Raw genomic sequence first — 13,716 nt, forward strand, 5'->3', positions numbered from 1 at the left:
CATTTCCGATTCCTCAGTTGGCACCTGAAGGCAGCACCACCAGGCCCACTGCCGCGGTCTCACTAGGGAGTTTTTCCGGGTCTGTTAAACTGATTCTGCGCCACACGTCGGCTCGGGACAGGTGTCCGTCCTAATGGTCTCCGCTATAGAGAGCATTTGTTTAATTTACCACCATTAAGAAAGAAGCACTATGACAGACGAGTGGAGCTACAGACTCTGCTGCAGCAGCCCGTCTCCAGCCTCCAACAATAAGGGCAAGTACAGCGAAGAGACACATCGTATCCTCTCATGATATCTTCTTTCCGGCGGCTTGGGGGAGGTTCTGTGTGTTCTTTACGAGGGCGTCGGCGTTTGAATGACTTTGTGTATGGTTTGCTGTTGCAGTTTTCTGATCTCACTGTATCGGACATAACCGCAACAACAATAACAAGAGCTGCAGCGACGTCCCAAGGAGGAGCATCCCCCCCCCCCCCCTGCTGTTTATTACAGGCCAGGACGACACACAAGCCTGGGACTCACTCGACACGGAGACGGACAAGAGCAAACATGTTCGAGGCGAGAGGAATCCCCTATGTGCTGCTAGACATAGTCTGCCTGGTTCTAGGTATGTCTTTAATTTCCACTGACTGCTGTGAGCTGTTTGTTAGTCCTGTTTGTATCGGTATAAGCCGATTTGTTACTTGATATATAATCCTGCTGTTCAGATATTTAACAGTGTGCCATCACGTGAAGGGAGAGGTGAATGTCCACGAGCCCCCCGAGAGTGAAGTTAACCATCTCTGACACACTTTTATTTGGACCTCTTGGTGCTAACACTCATCAAACAATGTGCCAAGTCTCATTTCCTTTTTTAAAGTTCTCCTGTAGTATTTTCTTCCTTATTACAACTGATAATAATGTCTCTGTCTCTTTTCAATGTTAATTAGCAGGCTACTACATTTCTCAATTATCCAGTTATCATGTAATAATGCACGGCGTGCTTTATAACAGTGATTGTATACTGAATTTAATGTTATTGACCCATTATAATCATTACAGAGCTGCCAATGTCCTATATTACTGTTTTTGCTTTATTTGCATCTTCTGGCATTGCACGAGTTTTAAAACAAGTGTAGGCGTCTTTATATTTAAATATTTGTACCGTTTTGCAGTGTTGAATGTTAAGGTTTTCAGTTTTGCGGAGACAATGACTGTGACTTTGGTGCTTTCCAAATATGAATGACTGACACTTCCACGATGACTCTTGGCATCTCTTCAAAGTCCGTGACAAGATGTACACATTTTCTTGTTCCTGTTACTGCTTGTTGCTGTTCAGGAGGCCCTCGAGACATGTTTTTAACATAGTCGTTCTCTGCCAGGAGGCACTTACAGGAGAACACTGTTAGAAGCAGCATGACTGCAGATCAGAGGCCTGATGCAAAGGCAAACTTCATTATTGTGCTAATGAAACAGACTATTAGATTATAAGCAGGCATCCTGTCTTGAGGTTATCTGAAACAGTGGTGCATGGCTGCATATGACCCGAAGTGCACATACATGAAATGATAGGCTCAGATTGATAATACAGAGACGTTACAGGGGCATCATAAAGTGCAGAAAGAATGGCTGTTCATCCCTGCTTCTTTAGTTGTATCACTTATATTTAGAGGCTTCTGGTCTTAAGAAAGGATGGAATGGAAATAGAAAAGACACAGTTCAGTTCGTGACACAGTTCAAGAGATGACAACAAGTTGAAATATAATTAGGCTGCTTGCTGAAGTTGTAAAGTGACTTGGGGCCTGTGTGTGTTTGTGTCCCGTCATTCTGGCATTTCCAGCTGTTGAAGTCAGTCAGCGTCGGATGGTACAGCTGATGGCAGCAGCAGCTGCAGATATGGCACACAGAACACGACCACGAGACAGAATGAACAAGTCGATTGAAAAGAAGATGTGGGGTGAAGGCTCGTGCGACGTCAAAGCTTTCAAACTCAAAAACACTCCATCTTTCTGCTCGGATGGAAGAGCATGTTTTTCTTTTTGTCCGCCTATACAAAGAGCTAAAACAACAAGAAGTGACAGCAGCATTACAGTCAGACTTTGAACTGTCAACTTGTGTTAAGATAATCTTTATGGTATTGTATCTGGAGGGAGTGGCTTCATCCATGTCACCTCTTACTCTGATGTGACTGTGAGTCAGGGCTGGAAGCCTCAGATATCCTCCCTGCTCAAAAATGTCTAAAAATAACATTAATGTTGCCACTGTTGATTTCCTTTTACGTCACGTTATGTAAAATGTTGGGCTTGGTAATGCACATTATCTGAAGCTCATGTCTAAGGATATGACTGGCTTTCATTTATATTTTTCATTGAGTGAGACCAACTTTGACAATGAGTTGATCTGCTAAATAACGTGTTCCACTGACTTCAAGTGTTGTCTCAAAACTGCTAAAAATGTTGACTGTAAATACAGAATACTGAGCTATGAAGGTCTTTTCTTTGCAATAGAGGAGAAATGAAAAGAAAAAAACACCAGCGTTGATCCTGAAACCAGCACTACATCATCAGAGACTCCTTATCCAAAGTCCCTCCTTATCTTGACCAAACAATTCAAACATCATTGTCGATTCTTTCTGTAGAAGCCAAACCGAGTTAGTTTTATCTTCATGAACAAGTTGATACCTCAAAAACACTAAAATTATAACGAAACTATCTGGAGAGATGAACAAAACTCTACAAGTTTTAAAACCAGGTGAAACTGTTCTTCTTCTGTTGTTGTCGTTTTGTTTATGTTTGATCCTGATTAGTCTAAAGAACGTATTTTTTAGCTTTTTATAACTAAAACAGCCTCACTTTGATTACAAATAAAAGTGGAGGGAAAACATGTAGTCTTTTAAACGCAGTGTGTGATCTAACACCCTGCTGTGGCTGACCAATCAGAGCCATTCAGCTCTGCAGGGGCTGCATGCCCTGCAGCCAAACGTCCCGGCACCTTTAGTGCGCACTCACACTACAGTTGTCCTGTATGGTGATTAAGCTGGATCGTCCCCCCTCCTCTTTCCCCCTGCTGGCCTGCGCTCACAACGACTGCTCCAGGACTAAACGGGCCTGAGCACGCTTACCTCTTGTCCATAACATCGTAAAAACAACACGTGTCTTTACTTTAGAAAAAAAAAGTAAAGTCTTTTTAGAAGTGAAGAACTGTCAGGAGAAAAACATAATGAACAGTGAATTCATCCGGTGAAAACTAAAAGACTTGTCTATGAAGTTGATTTGTTTTATTTTTTATAGTTGTAAAAAACAAAAAACAAAAAAACCTGATTTTAAAACTCAACAACTGCAACAGAAAATAGAGCCAGATTAAACTGTGTTATTCTCCTGTTGGAGATGATATCTTTAAGGTCATAAATTCATCAATAATCAGAAATCATGTTCAGCAGGAACTCATGATGGGGCTGAGTGTTTTGGATCAATACAGTGTTGATGTTGGTCTTTTTATTTGGGGAAATATTTATAAGCTTGAAAAATATCAAATAAAGCCAGACTTTTCCTTAAACATCTCCACAGGTGGAGGTCTTGTTTTCTGTCACAGAGATTTGATTGGGCACGTTTTCATATTTTAAAATCTGAAAGATGACAGATTGTAAGACCTTCAGTAGCACTTTCTTTGGACACTCTCTCTCTCTCTCTGCCATTGATTCTCTTTTAACCTTTTGACCCTTTTCCTCCTGATCTCTCCTTCCACAGGAGGTCTGCCTCTGGCGGCCTTTAACCTGGGTAAGATCCGCCCTTATCAGAGGGGCTTTTTCTGTAACGACGAAAGCATCAAGTACCCTTTCCACTCCAGCACAGTCACCTCCACAGTGCTCTACACTGTGGGCTTCACCCTACCCATTAGCTGCGTAAGTAGGAATCGATCCAGGCAGGTCCGGCAACATTAACCAGAGCTCTCCATGGCAACTTGATGACTTGTTTACAGCTGCAGGTTTAGCTAACAACACTCCGAGGTGTGCCCGAGCCTCAGCCTTGATATAATTGTTGGTTAACTGGCACACCTGGCAGCTATTATTATTATTATTATTTTTAGCTATACTTGTTTTTAATTTGCAATGACTAGTCAGCTGAAATGTCAGCTGGAAGGAAAGTACCAAAAAAAAAAATGCATAATGAAGTGTATGTTCAAAAAGCTTCACTTCCTGTTTGGTAATAGCTATTTAAATGAATCAATAGATGTTCTATAGCAGTGCTTCTCGATTTATCGACCATCAACTCCTTCATGAACAATGTCACCCAACTATCTGATAGTTTTCACTCAATCAGATTTGATATGATGAAAAAGTGTGCTACAACGCTTGATAGAACCAAGAAAGTGTACAAAACTCTCGTACTTCTTTGTGCTCCTGAAGCTCAGTCGGAGGCTTTTGCTCACCAACATCAGGTCTTACATACAGGTTGGTATCAACAGTTGAATTAAGGCCAAGGAAGATGTCCACTTAAAATGATATTATGATAATATTCTCATCAGTTTAGTTTTTTCACCTCTGCTGCTCATGAATGCAGCACATGTGCAGGCTGCGTCCGTCCGTTCCTTAAAATAGCTGGAATGCTCTCTTGGATCAGAGCAATTTTTGGGGGGAAATTGAAAGAGGCCGGAAAGTGCTTCTGCTGGTGTCTGTGTTTACTTATGTGTCCTCGGTCTCTTTTTTTTTTGCTTGGGTTGGTGTCGCTGGTTTATCTCTTTCAACTCTGTCCTTTATCTTTCATGCATCACACACTCAGCTTGGAACAGTTATTTTTTCCACCTCTAAAAGGAGATGAAAAATAAAGATGAAGTGTTACCGTGTCAGAGCAGGTAGTGTGAGACAATGTGTGTATCAGAAGTGTAATCACCACTGTTGACAGCTTCAGCATGCTGAGGGTTTGTCTGTGAGAAAATCCAACTGAAGGAACTGAAGCCAGTGTACAGTCACTGCTGTATGTGTCACACCTGAAGTGAGAGTCAAGAGGTTTCACCTTTCAGAAGGACTCAATAACCTGCATGCGAGTGTCATTTATGTGCACTTTTGCTTTTTTTTTCTTCGATTAACATCCACTCTTTATTAGCATTAACTGTCTTCTAACCATTAATATTTGCACTCCGTTTTTCCTTAAAGTTTGGTAAAGGTCGCCGCTGCCTCCATCGCTGCCATCAGAGGATGCAACATGGCCGCTGTCTCCTGTTTTGCACAGACAGGAACACAGTGTTGCATCATGGGTAGACATGATCTTGTAACCTGTATTTTTTGTCTTTTCTCTCTCACTGCTTTTCTGCCAGTTGGACTCCCCTTTATAATACTCACTACACTGCACAATCCTTACCGTCGAGGCTTTTTCTGTAATGATGATTCAATCAAGTACCCGTATAAAGAAGATACCATTTCCCCTCAGTTGTTAGGAGGTGTTATGATTCCAGTCACAATACTCACTGTAAGTGCACCTGTTTTGTTTGCTGCTAACTTTTATTTGTTCTACTTCTCCTATAAGACTTATTTACAAAGTGTTTATTATAAAACACTTCTCTTTTAATCCATGCTTACTTTCTTTTTCTGTATCAATGATGTCTCTCTGTTTGCTAAAGCTTTTGAGAGAAGTTAGCTCTCATCCAGTTTGTTAACAGCATGTTGTCAAGTCTGTATAGAAACTAAAAACTAAAATGGTTTATACAATACTGAAAGGTGACTTAAGGCAGACCTTTATTTTGAAATTTGCCTGCCCTAGTTTCGTCTCCAGGTGCTGCTGAGAGTTATTAGTAATACAGCAGATGTGAAACTGTCCACATGCAGCTCAGCAGCAAACTCGATCAGTTGAAAGCTGAGTGGTTTTAAAATCAGTGATAGCACTTAAAGAGTCCTGTGTAAGGATGTCCAAAGTTACGATACTTCAGTTCTTTACGATATTAAGTTTTTAAAACAATTCAACATATTTTTTCAATTTAAGCAGCGTGCAGGAGATTGCCTGAAATGTTTCTGGTAACTGTAAACTACAAATGATCTATGAACGGCAGCTTAGGACTTCTATTTTTGTTGCCATGGTATTGAAACAGGTATTGACGTTGCGTTCTACTCTATTATCATGTCCTTAAAGATTCTTCTAATGTGAGTCGTGACAACCCTGATCCAGTAGAAAACAGAATATCCTCTGAAGAAAATGACAGGTTGAGTTGTGACCAAGCAGCTCTTAAAGAAACACACACCTTTAAACAGAAGCGTTATCTCCTATTAAAATCTTTCAAAGATAACACATGCTTGTATCTATACCACAACAAAAAAACAGCAAGAGGAACGTACGAGTCATATTTCTGACGGGTCACAATTAGCATGAACACAGACATTCGCCTCAAAAGTATTACTAGTGTTCCTACATCAAACCATATTATAAATTCTTTTTTAGGTGGACATCATCCTGTGCCTATGATACCTTAAACATCATGTACTACCTCTGGAGGGTTTATGGGAAAGTATTTGAAAAAAAAAATCTATTATGTTCTTGTGAGCATTGGCTTAGTAGATCAAAACTACTCTCAATAACCGAGTAGATGTTAGCGTAGCATCAAGACTTAAACAAGTGGAAACAGTTAGCATGGAACAGTCTGGTAGACAAATCCCTCTAACATCATCTCTGAATCAAAGCAGTATAAGCTCTGAAGGAAATCAGACTTCCTCTGCTCTTTATGTACAAACATTCGTTAGCCTAGCTAAGAGGCTAGCACACCGAGTTGTTTCCCCCATGTTTCAGTCTTTATGCTAAGCTAGGATATCTAGCTGTCTTATTAGTAGTTGTTGGGCACAAAAATGAGAGTGGTATTGGTTTTCCAATCAAGGTCTTTAAAATGAAGCAGATAAGTGTTCATCCCTAAAAGCCTTAGAGTGAAATTAGTTAATTATGTTAACGCAGAAATTGAAGAATTATTTCAGGTTTTGATTGGGTGATATTTAACCAGTAACTTGTTTGTTTTTATATTTGAGTGTACAAACCTCTAACTCTCTGTCCTGTCCTTCTCCTCACAGATGGTCATTGGCGAGTGCCTTTTAGTTTACCTAAAGCGCATCAAATCCAAGTCCTCTTTCGGCAGTTATTTGTCCTCTGTTTACAAAGCCGTCGGTACCTTCCTGTTCGGGGCTGCAATGAGCCAGTCCCTGACAGACATAGCCAAGTATTCGATTGGCCGGCTCAGACCGCACTTCCTGGACGTGTGCAAACCTGATTGGAAAAAGATCAACTGTTCATCAGGGGCTTACATTGAAGACTTCACCTGCTCAGGAGACGCAACCATGGCCAACGAGGGCAGGTGGGTGGTAATGTTATAATTTGGACAAAGTGTGGAGTAAAAGCTCGATCACTTCTGGCTGTGAGATGGAACATTTTCTTTTTTACTGCTGAGATCTCGTTGCCAAAACTGATTGCAATTAATTTCAAAATACAAATAAAGGACTGGTCAAAGGTGTAAACGTCATCTGATGCTGCACATGATAAATAAAATAAAAAAATAATTGGTTGATGATTACAGATGTTTGGTGCTAAAAGTGGCTCTACATTTAATAACGGGGCTCTCTCAGTTCTGATTTGATCATTTAACACTTCAAGTGTGACAGGGAAAGGGTTCGAGTCCTGTGCTTTCATTAGTTTTGTGACATTCTCCCTGTGTGAGTATGACACTTAATGTGTCATGAGAGGACTTCTGAATGATTTTGTGAAGCAGTTAAAACACAAGCTCCAAGCTCAAGACATGTGGTGCAACATTTACGTTTGTATGAAGAGTCAGCACAGGGAGGACGTTAGCAGCACACGACAGCAGAGCTTTAGTAATACAGCAGGAATGTAAAGCTTGTTTTGATTAAGGTCTGAGTGCGTTATCGGCTCGCAGCAGAGGGAAGTATAGTGGGAGGAGAGGATATCCTCTTCTCACTCTGGTGTAGAGACATGCAGCAGGGAATAGCTGTAATTATAGAAGCTCGAGGCCTAAATAGTGACGTCAGCTGAGCCCATTTGATCACAGCTTTGTGTGCTATAAGGAGCTTCATATCAACTCTATTCAGCTGAAAAAAAGGTCAAATAGGTTTTCATTCTTTGAGGTTAGAGTCTCTGTATATGAGTCTAAAAGCTGGGTGTAAAGCCCCGCGCGCCCCCCGCCCCCCCATCCTCTGGTTTATCTACTGATAATCTACCAGGGTGGGTGTGGTGCATGGTTCTTGATACTTCCTGAAACCGAGCAACCACTCTGCATTCTGAAGCAGAATTATGAGGCAGACATACGATAAACTTCAACACAATCCCTTTTACGATGTCTTTCTAAAATCTTAACAAAATAAAAGTCTTCATTTTAGAAATATTGTTCATTGTATTCTGTTTAAGTTTCTCAACAGGAGGACTTTTCCCTTAATAATAGCTTGTTTTATACCTCATGTTCAATGACTGGATATGAAGGGAAGATATGAGAATAAAAATAAGATATGAATGAGGTCCCATGAAATCATTTGTCAGTAAACCCTGGTCCGGATTCTTTTCCTGATGCATGCACGCAGGCTTTTAAGATGAATATCAGGACTTCTTCCTGTGCAGCGTGCGTAGTCAGTGATGGAGTTAATGCGCTCAGACGGAGAGGAAAGGGCAGATGGAGGTGGCCTGAGCAGGATCGTCTTTCTGTAACATGATTCCTCCATGACTAAGTGAGTCCCTCTGTGAGAGAGGAGGAGGCCTACTGTCAGAGCAGGTTGTTAGCATCGAAGAGAGACGACCCTGATGTGGCGTCAGTCCACGAGAGTCAGATAAACTGTCCATCCATTTGATGTGTTTATGTTCAACCACACACAATTATTCAAGTGATCCCACAGAGCTGTTACTGTACTCCAGTTCAAACTGTAGGTGCTGAAATCATTAATGGTACTTAACTTAAATGACTTTAACTATTTTGAAAAAAAAGACCCAAATGTGGACTGTATATTTGTCCAAATGGAACTGAAAACTTCCTAGGTAATAGTTTGTTTACCATTGAAAAAAAGTTCATAATTATTATTCATCAAAAAACTATCAAACATGAGTCTCAAGAAAACATTATAACATGGAGACCTGAATCCTTGATACTCATTTGTAGAGGAAAACAACTCAGGTAAAAGGACATGAGAACACGTTTGACCAAGAAGAGGGACAGAAACTTCGTGATGTTTTTTTAATAAGTTGGTGACGCTTTGCAGGAGTTGTAGCATGTTTTCGTCTTCAGTGTGCCAGTCTGCTGTCCAACACACCTACGTCATGAGATGAAAATAAGGAGCAAGTTTGAGAGGCAAAATTTAAAAAAAACAAAAAAACAATGTTGACTCTTGCAAAAACCCCTGAGTTAAATAACCAGAAAAGTTAATAAAAAAAAGCTTTTCAATAAATGTTTTCAAAATCAAGAATTTGTTAGATAGATAACTAAAATATGAGCTTTGTGGTCACAGTGAGTCTTGGAGCAGGGATTTGAATGTGGACATGGGTCAGTGTCGTCTTAAATATTTGTGGGGAGGGAGTTTCAGAGGGAGAGGGGTGTGTGTGTGTGTGTATGTGTGTGTGTGTGTGTGTGTGCGTGTGTGTTCATGGTTACTGTTGTTGACATGGATCAGACAACAGTATTAAACACAGCTCTGTTATTATAAACAGGAAGTAACCATGGCAGGAGGTTATTTGTATCGGGGGATTCAGTTGACGAGATGACCTCATAGAATCTGAGAGTTTTGTTTGTTTGCTGCCTTTTCATTTCATCTCATTCTCACTCAAAGTGTTGAGCCATGCTTTGTCTTTCTGTTGCAGGCTTTCCTTCTACTCCGGACACTCGTCTTTCTCCATGTACTGCATGCTGTTTCTGGCTGTAAGTATTTTATCCAGGTTTATATCAATCTGGGTTTTATGGTATCATTGTTTAAAAAAAAAAAAACATATTGCAAAGAGGACAAGTTGTAAAATGATTCACCCTCGTCTCGTTTGAACCCACAGCATTTACAGTTTGAGTTTGTGCTTTAAGCCGTTAATTGGTTAATTTGTGAAGCTCTGCTTGTTAGCTAATTCTGTAACTCCTGGACAGCACATGCTTTAACAAACAGTGCTGGCTCCATCCTTTTATTTCATGGACAGATACACACACACACACACACACACACACACACCAACAAGCTGCAAAAGGGAAACAAACCAAAAATAAAAAAGAACAACGACTCGAGCTCAGCATTGAAAGAGATAAGAGTGGAGACAGCTAGTCCTATCTGTCTGTGGCTGCTTTTTGAATAAACAGACAGGAACTGAGTACGAGTCCTGTCGGTTACTCGGGCAAAATGTCTCCCGCTCTGAATAAAACATTACATACTTTTTTGCATGTTAGCTTAGCATAAAGGCATGAACACAAACAAATGCACAGAAATAAACATTTTGAAAGGTCAATAATCAATGTCTTTTATCTCAGAAGTTTGTACAAAACCCAAAGTGTGAAAAGAAAGCTTCTGGCATAAAAGAGAGTGTTCTTTGGACATAAGAATTCATGCTAAGCTATGTGAGTGATTTAGACCTTTCCATCTAACTGTAACAAAAAAAATGTAAAAGAGAAATGTAACTTTAATTACATGGGTATGATCTGTATCTCTGTTCTATATAGAGACTTGTTGATCAAAGCCCAGCCCTGATACACTTAATAGGCAGCTGATTCATTTCATACCAGCTGATAGAAATAGACCCAGGGACAAAGTCCTGGCACCAACAGAAAGCTCTCCACATGGAGGAAAAGAAACAGCTGCAAACATGGAAACCTTTGCCTAGAAAACACTGCCATTATAGAAAGCACTAAAGAAACATGAATCGTGACAAAGCAGCAGAGCTCGTTTGTCCTTAACTCTTAGAAATCATCGACACGCCCTGTTTATAGAATACAAACACAATGTTGTTTCATGACGCACGATAAACTTCAGCTGAGAAGTGGTGTGATATTAAAGTAGAGATTTTGTCACAGAGAATAAACAGCTCTTGTTGTACCGTACTGACGACTTCTTTCAGATTGTCTCAGTCACGTACACAAAGTGAAATGACTGTCTAAGGATCAAGTTAATTGCAGAGCTCTAAAAAAGCTGACGTTTGTTTTGTCTTGAATGTTTTCCGACAGGATAGATTTGTTTTCTGGTTTTGGTGGCGATGTAAATTCACTGAGTCATCTTCAGCTCAAACACAGGATAACCAAACCTATGTTGACACTCCCTCTGCGCGCTATGATCGCCTGTGTGGCAAATTTACATTTAGCATGACTCTAAACTTGCCCTGCCCTCTGCCCAGCTCTACCTGCAGGCTCGACTCCAAGTGGAATGGGCGAGGCTGCTCAGACCCACGGTACAGTTTTTCCTCATCGCTGCCACCGTTTACACCGGTTTGTCGAGGGTGTCAGATTATAAACATCACTGGAGTGACGTGCTGGTCGGACTCCTGCAGGGTGCCCTCATGGCGCTCCTGGTGGTAAGTGAAATACTACTTTTCTTTTAACATTTTGGAATCAGCCGAATCAGCAATTCATGATTTTCATGGGGCATCAAATCAAGGATTTTTATTCATTTCATTTTTATCTTATATGAAGTTGTTGGTTTCATTCTGACCTGAATCTGCAGTTTTTCTTCCTGTTTGAGGAGTTACCTGAGAAGACTAATGAGGCTTTGATATCTTACATTAAACAGGACTTGAACCACTAAATGGTTAGCTTAGCATGACAACAAAACTGAACAGGTGGATAATTAGTTATATTCATCCATGTTTGAAGCCAGGTAAAGAAAATTCATGAGTCTTAAAACCCTTTTTTCAGACAGGCGTAGAAGCTACAGACAGTTCCCAGCATGCCTTGTGTACAGTTTTTCTCTTTTCATTTTGCAGGTCTTCTTTGTGTCAGACTTCTTCAAGCCTCAAGCAGCCCCCCGTGAAGAAGCAGACATCCCACACACGACCCTGCAGGAGACTCCAACAAATGGAAACCACTTTGAGAGTCCAAACTGAGCCAAAGGAGGACCAAAGTCAGCTCTGTCCAAACGCACATCATGGATCCCAGCTCACGCAAATTTTCATACAGACACTTCCTGCATGGATTGATAGCATATTTAATTCTGACTTCAAAGACGCTTGTGGATGAATGTGCACACTAAAAGAGGACCCTCAGTCCTGTTAAGATTTTAAGACTTTTCATTTTTAGGAAACTTGCTTCGTCCACCAATTCTCCATCTGAAGGGAAAATGTTGAGAATGCCCATCAAAGACTTGTATATATGCTTTAAGAGACAGAGGAGGACGCAGGTTTGGGGCTGGAGATTCTGTGAGGACAGGAAGCAACAACTTATTCATGTATGCGTCTACTGAGCTGGTAGGAAGACTAACCTGCACGCACCCACTAAAGGGTCTGACCACTGCTGGGAGAGGGAGAGGGGAGGGTGGGAAACCTGTGATTGTAAACTCGCTTTGTGCTTTTTCCTGACCTGGAGCCAGTCTGCTCAGCACTTCTTATTCAGGGTGAGCTTTTAGGTCCAGCACCTCTAGAGACAGTGTCATAACTTTGCTGCCTTAAGGTCCAGTGTTAATTAAAAGGGCCAATTTAAGAGATCAACGTTAGCTTCTGAAGGCTAGGAAGTGCTCGAGGCTAAAGCTAATCGCTGACTCCAGGTCACCGCTGCTGACGCCTTTTTTCTCCGACCGTGTAACCTCTTCGTAGTCGAGAATGACGCTCCACTCTGATCATGTTTGAAGAGTCTTTTCTTGTCAGTCTAAGTCCTGTGTTGCCTTTGCTGGACTGCTACTGCTGCTGTCAGCTGTGTATGGAAGAACTAATATAGACATCGAGTGAACACAACATGTGCTTTTTTAATATCTGTATGTCAATACAAATCACCGTACAGACTTTTATTGAGAAAAAAACAAAAAACAAAAAAAACAACCTTACAAATATGTACAAATGTGTAAAAGAAAAAGGAAAAAAAGCCATTTTACTCATTACCATGAACTTAAATGAAGGAGAAGTGTTTAAAGCATGCTGTCTTAAATTAAAGTCGGCCCTGTTTTGTTTTACTTTGACTTTATTTCTGAATGATGTCTTGTGATGAACCATTCTACTTGTGTAAGCAGAAATAAAAAGCATGAATGACGCATTCACCTTCTTTATCTCACCAAGCTCGTCGGAAGTGGTTGTGATGACAGAACTGATCGACCTGGAAGACGAATAAATTATCTTTCAAACTAATTTAACCAACGTACAAAGACCGATCCTGATGGCGGACCAAAGGACGAGGAGGCGGGGCTTCGATGGACCATAACTAAAACGATGCAAATAAAACAACGTTCACCACGAGGTATCGAGTTCCCCTCGAGAGAAAGCTGGTACGTCTTCACAGGTAGAGACTGGCAGCAAAAACAATGTCTCTCTTGATCTTCGTTATTCCTGCAAAGAAAGAAGTGGAAACTTGATCAATGTTTAGTGAATCAAAAGGTGAAATCCAAACACATTTGTTTCAATTTTGTTTGCGATTTCAAACAACGTCATAACCAATCATGTTAAGTATCAGTGCAGCATGTGGTTGGGACCTGGAGTGGGTTTATGGTTTGCTTATACATCAGCATAAAGACTGTCAAAATCGTACTTTTATCGCCCTCTGTTGCTCCCATAGGAGACGCTGGGACGCTTCAGTTCGTCTACAATGATGTGGAATTTAAAACAATGA

At 40.8% G+C, this 13,716-nt stretch overlaps 2 protein-coding genes across 5 annotated transcripts in view; one reads left to right on the forward strand and one right to left on the reverse strand.

The window, feature by feature from the left end:
* Window positions 1-13,146, forward strand: plpp1a (phospholipid phosphatase 1a). Of its 3 annotated transcripts, XM_079364678.1 has the most exons (7): window positions 1-254; window positions 385-604; window positions 3,723-3,877; window positions 7,022-7,302; window positions 9,801-9,858; window positions 11,304-11,480; window positions 11,889-13,146. In XM_079364678.1, exons 2-7 carry the CDS (start codon window positions 547-549, stop codon window positions 12,006-12,008), a joined length of 849 nt encoding a protein of 282 aa, XP_079220804.1. In that variant the 5' UTR covers window positions 1-254; window positions 385-546; the 3' UTR covers window positions 12,009-13,146. The 3 variants fall into 3 exon arrangements, with proteins under 3 accessions (XP_079220804.1, XP_079220802.1, XP_079220803.1); XM_079364676.1 differs by lacking the exon at window positions 1-254 and having other exon boundaries at window positions 261-604; XM_079364677.1 differs by lacking the exons at window positions 1-254; window positions 3,723-3,877 and adding an exon at window positions 5,290-5,441 and having other exon boundaries at window positions 261-604.
* mtrex (Mtr4 exosome RNA helicase) overlaps window positions 12,843-13,716 on the reverse strand; it is an 18,351-nt gene continuing 17,477 nt past the window's right edge. For both annotated transcript variants that reach the window (XM_079364674.1, XM_079364675.1), the window contains exon 27: window positions 12,843-13,436. In XM_079364674.1, the coding sequence (XP_079220800.1) occupies window positions 13,384-13,436 (53 nt within the window). In that variant the 3' untranslated portion in view covers window positions 12,843-13,383. The remainder of the gene's footprint in view (window positions 13,437-13,716) is intronic.

This window comes from Symphodus melops (assembly GCF_947650265.1).
Source record: "Symphodus melops genome assembly, chromosome: 16".
NCBI classification, from domain to species: domain Eukaryota; kingdom Metazoa; phylum Chordata; class Actinopteri; order Labriformes; family Labridae; genus Symphodus; species Symphodus melops.

Bases quoted from the DNA above. Each gene is read 5' to 3' on its own strand.
- plpp1a (XM_079364676.1), top strand. From the start codon at position 289: ATGATATCTTCTTTCCGGCGGCTTGGGGGAGGTTCTGTGTGTTCTTTA. The intron at 605-3,722 runs GTATGTCTTTAA...CTCCTTCCACAG, and splicing joins CATAGTCTGCCTGGTTCTAG to GAGGTCTGCCTCTGGCGGCC. The intron at 11,481-11,888 runs GTAAGTGAAATA...TTCATTTTGCAG, and splicing joins CCCTCATGGCGCTCCTGGTG to GTCTTCTTTGTGTCAGACTT.